Source organism: Coturnix japonica, chromosome 15, assembly GCF_001577835.2.
Source record: "Coturnix japonica isolate 7356 chromosome 15, Coturnix japonica 2.1, whole genome shotgun sequence".
Classification (NCBI taxonomy): Eukaryota; Metazoa; Chordata; class Aves; order Galliformes; family Phasianidae; genus Coturnix; species Coturnix japonica.
Window position 1 is genome coordinate 11,677,026 of NC_029530.1, and position 3,840 is coordinate 11,680,865.

The 3,840-nt window shown below is 54.6% G+C and overlaps 1 protein-coding gene across 1 annotated transcript in view; it reads left to right on the forward strand.

Annotated features, from left to right (window-relative positions):
• Window positions 1-3,840, forward strand: part of LOC107321102 (integrin alpha-L-like) — a gene marked incomplete at its 3' end in the record, with an annotated part of 21,842 nt that overhangs the window by 8,129 nt on the left and 9,873 nt on the right. Inside the window, exon 6 of the mRNA XM_015877672.2 lies at window positions 46-176. Within this exon, the coding sequence (XP_015733158.2) occupies window positions 46-176 (131 nt within the window). The remainder of the gene's footprint in view (window positions 1-45; window positions 177-3,840) is intronic.

Here is a 3,840-nt window from a genome sequence, read left to right on the forward strand (position 1 = left end):
GTCTCTATGGGGCAGGCAGTATATCTATGGGTCTCTATGGGGCAGGCTGTGTTCCCGGAGCCGTGGATCTCGTGTTCCTATTTGACGGTTCCGGCAGCCTCAGCTCGGAGCAGTTCGACGCCATCTTGGATTTCATGCGCGACGCCATGGAGCAGCTGCACAACTCCTCCTTCCAGGTCAGCGCTATGGGGCGCTATGGGGCACAGTGGGGAGATATGGGGAGATATGGGTTCCTATAAGTGGCTACTGGGGAGCTATGGCATCTCTAGTGGTCCCTATGGGATGCTATGGGGCACTACGGGTCCCTATGGGATGCTATGGGGCACTATGGCTACCTATGGGACGCTATGGGGCTCTATGGGGCACTGTGGGATACTATGGGTCACTATGGGTCCCTATGGGGTGTCTGTGGGGCTCTATGGGTCTCTATTGGGCTCTATGGGGCACTATGGGTTTCTATGGGGTGTCTGTGGGGCACAATGGGGAGATATGGGGCTCTATAGGGATCTATGGGTTCCTATAAGTGGCTACTGGGGAGCTATGGCATCTCTAGTGGTCCCTATGGGATACTATGGGGCACTATGGGTCCCTATGGGATGCTATGGGGATCTATGGGGCACTGTGGGACACTATGGGGCACTGTGGGGCAGAATGGGGAGATATGGGGCTCTATGGGGCTCTATGGGGCTCTATGGGTTGTTATGTGGAGCTCTGGCATCTCTAGTGGTCCCTATGGGATGCTATGGGGCACTATGGGTCCATATGGGGTGTCTGTGGGGCTCTATGGGTCTCTATTGGGCTCTGTGGGGCACTATGGGACACTATGGGGCGCTATGGGGCACAGTGGGGAGATATGGGGAGATATGGGGCTCTATGGGTTGTTATGGGGAGCTCTGGCATCTCTAGTGGTCCCTATGGGATGCTATGGGATGCTATGGGGTGTCTATGGGGCACTATGGGTCCCTATGGGGTGTCTGTGGGGCTCTATGGGTCTCTATTGGATTCTATGGGGCACTATGGGTTTCCATGGGGTACTATAGCTACCTATGGGGCTCTATGGGGCACTATGGGGCTCTATGGGGCACTGTGGGGCAGAATGGGGTGGCTATGGGGCTCTATGGAGTGTCTATGGGATGGCTNTCTATGGAGTGTCTATGGGATGGCTATGCGGCTTTATGGGGTGGCTATGGGGCGCTATGGGGTCTCTATGGGTCCCTATGAGTCTATGAGTTGCTATGGTGAGCTATGGGGTGGCTATGGGTGTCTATGGGGTGTCTATGGGGCGCTATGGGTCTTTATGGGTCCCTATGAGTTTCTATGGGATGCTATAGTTGTCTATGGGGCGCTATGGGGTAGTATGGGGTGCTGTGGAGTGGCTATGGGGCACTGTAGGGTGCCTATGGGAATCTATGGGTCTCTATGGGGTCTCTATGGGGCGCTGTGGAGGGATATGGGGTCTCTATGGGGTGTCTATGGGGCTCTATGAGGTCTGTATGGGGTTCAAGGTGGCACTATGGGGCTCTATGGGATGTCTATGGGGCAGAATGGGGCACTATGGGGTGGCTATGGGGCACTATGTGGTGGCTATAGGGTGCTATGGGGTGCCTATTGGGCTCTATGGTGTTCTGTGTGTGGCTATGGGTTCTCTGTGGGGCTCTATGGGGTGGCTATGGAAATCTATGGGGTTCTATGGGGCGCTATGACGTCTCTATGGGGCTCTATGGGGCACTATGGGTTGCTATGGGGTCTCTATGGGGCTCTATGGGGTCTGTATGGGGTTCAGTGGGTCCCTATGGGGCTCTATAGGGTGTCTATGGGGCGCCATGGGGGACAATGGGGTTCTATGGGGCTCTATGGGGCTNGGGTCCCTATGGGGCTCTATAGGGTGTCTATGGGGCGCCATGGGGGACAATGGGGTTCTATGGGGCTCTATGGGGCTCTATGGGGCACTATGGGGTTGCAATGGGGTCTCTATGGGGTCTGTATGGGGTTCAGTGGGTCTCTTTAGGGTGTCTATGGGGTGCCGTGGGGCACTATGGGGCTCTATGGGGCACTATGGGGCTCTATGGGGTCTGTATGGGTTCAGTGGGTCTCTATGGGGCTCTATAGGGTGTCTATGGGGCGCTGTGGGGCACAATGGAGTTCTATGGGTGGCTATGGGGTTTCTATGGGGCTCTATGGGGCACTATGGGTTGCTATGGGGCTCTATTGGGTCTGTATGGGGTTCAGTGGGTCTCTATAGGGTGTCTATGGGGCGCCGTGGGGCACAATGGGATTCTATGGGGCTCTATGGGGCACTATGGGGCTCTATGGGGTCTGTATGGTGTTCAGTGGGTCTCTATGGGGCTCTATAGGGTGTCTATGGGGCGCCGTGGGGCACAATGGGGTTCTATGGGTGGCTATGGGGTCCCTATGGGTCTCTATGGGTCCCAACGTCTTCCTATGGGTCTCTATGTGTCTCTATGGGTCCCAATGTGTTCTTATGGGGTCTCTATGGGTCTCACTGTCCCCCACTGTCCCCCTATGGGGTCTCTATGGGTCTCTATGGGTTCTCTATGGGTCCCAGTGTCTCTCTATGGGTCTCCATGTCCCCCTATGGGTCCCAGTGTCCCCCTATGGGTCCCAGTGTCTCCCTATGGGTGTCTGTGTGCGTCTATGGAGTCTCTATGGGGTCTCTTATGGGCCTCTATGGGTCCCTATGGGTCCAAATGTGTCTCTATGGGTCCCAATGTCTTCCTATGGATCTCTATGGGGTCCCTATGGGTCCCTATGGGTCCCAATGTCTCTCTATGGGTCTCCATGTCCCCCTATGGGTCCCAGTGTCCCTCTATGGGTCCCAACATCCCCCTATGTGCCCCTATGGGGTCTCTTATGGGTCTCAGTGGTGTCCCTATGTGTCTCTATGGGTCTCAGTTTGTCCTTATGGGTCCCAATGACTGTCTATGGGTCTGTATGTCTCTCTATGGTTCCCAGTGTCTATGTGTCCCTATGGGTCCCAGTGTCTCTCTATGGGTCCCAATGTCTTCCTATGGGTCTCTATGGGTTTCAATGCGGTCCCTATGTCTTTCTATGGGTCTCTAGGGGTCCTAATGTGTCCCTATGGGTCTATATGGGGTCTCTATAGGTCCCAATGGGTCTCGATGTGTTCCTATGGGTCTCTATGGAGTCTCTATGGGTCCCAATGTATCTCTATGGGTCTCTATGTGCCTCTATGGGGTATCTCAGGGTTTCTATGGGGTCTCTATGTCTCTCTATGGGTCCCTATGTGTCTCTATGGGTCTCAATGGGGTCTCTATGTCTCCCTATGTCCCCCTACATGTCTCACTGTGTCCCTATGAGGTTTCTGTGGGTCCCTATGTCTCTCTATGGGTCCCAATGTCTTCCTATGGGTCTCTATGTGTCTCTATGGGTCCCAATGTGTTCTTATGGGGTCTCTATGGGTCTCACTGTCCCTCTATGGGGTCTCTACGTGTCCCTATGGGTCCGAGTGTCTCTCTATGTGTCCCTATGGGTCCCAATGTCTCTCTATGGGTCTCTATGTGTCCCTATGGGTGCCAGTGTCCCCCTATGGGTCCGAACGTCCCCCTATGTGCCCCTATGGGGTCTCTTATGGGTCTCAGTGGGGTCTCTATGTGTCTCTATGGGTCTCAGTTTGTCCTTATGGGTCCCAATGACTGTCTGTGGGTCTGTATGTCTCTCTATGGGTCCCAGTGTCTCTCTATAGGTCCCAATCACAGAATCACAGAATTACCCGGGTTGGAAGGGACCTCAAGGATCATGTAGTTCCAACCCCCCTGCCTGGCAGGGCCACCAAACATACACCTTTACTAGATCAGGTTG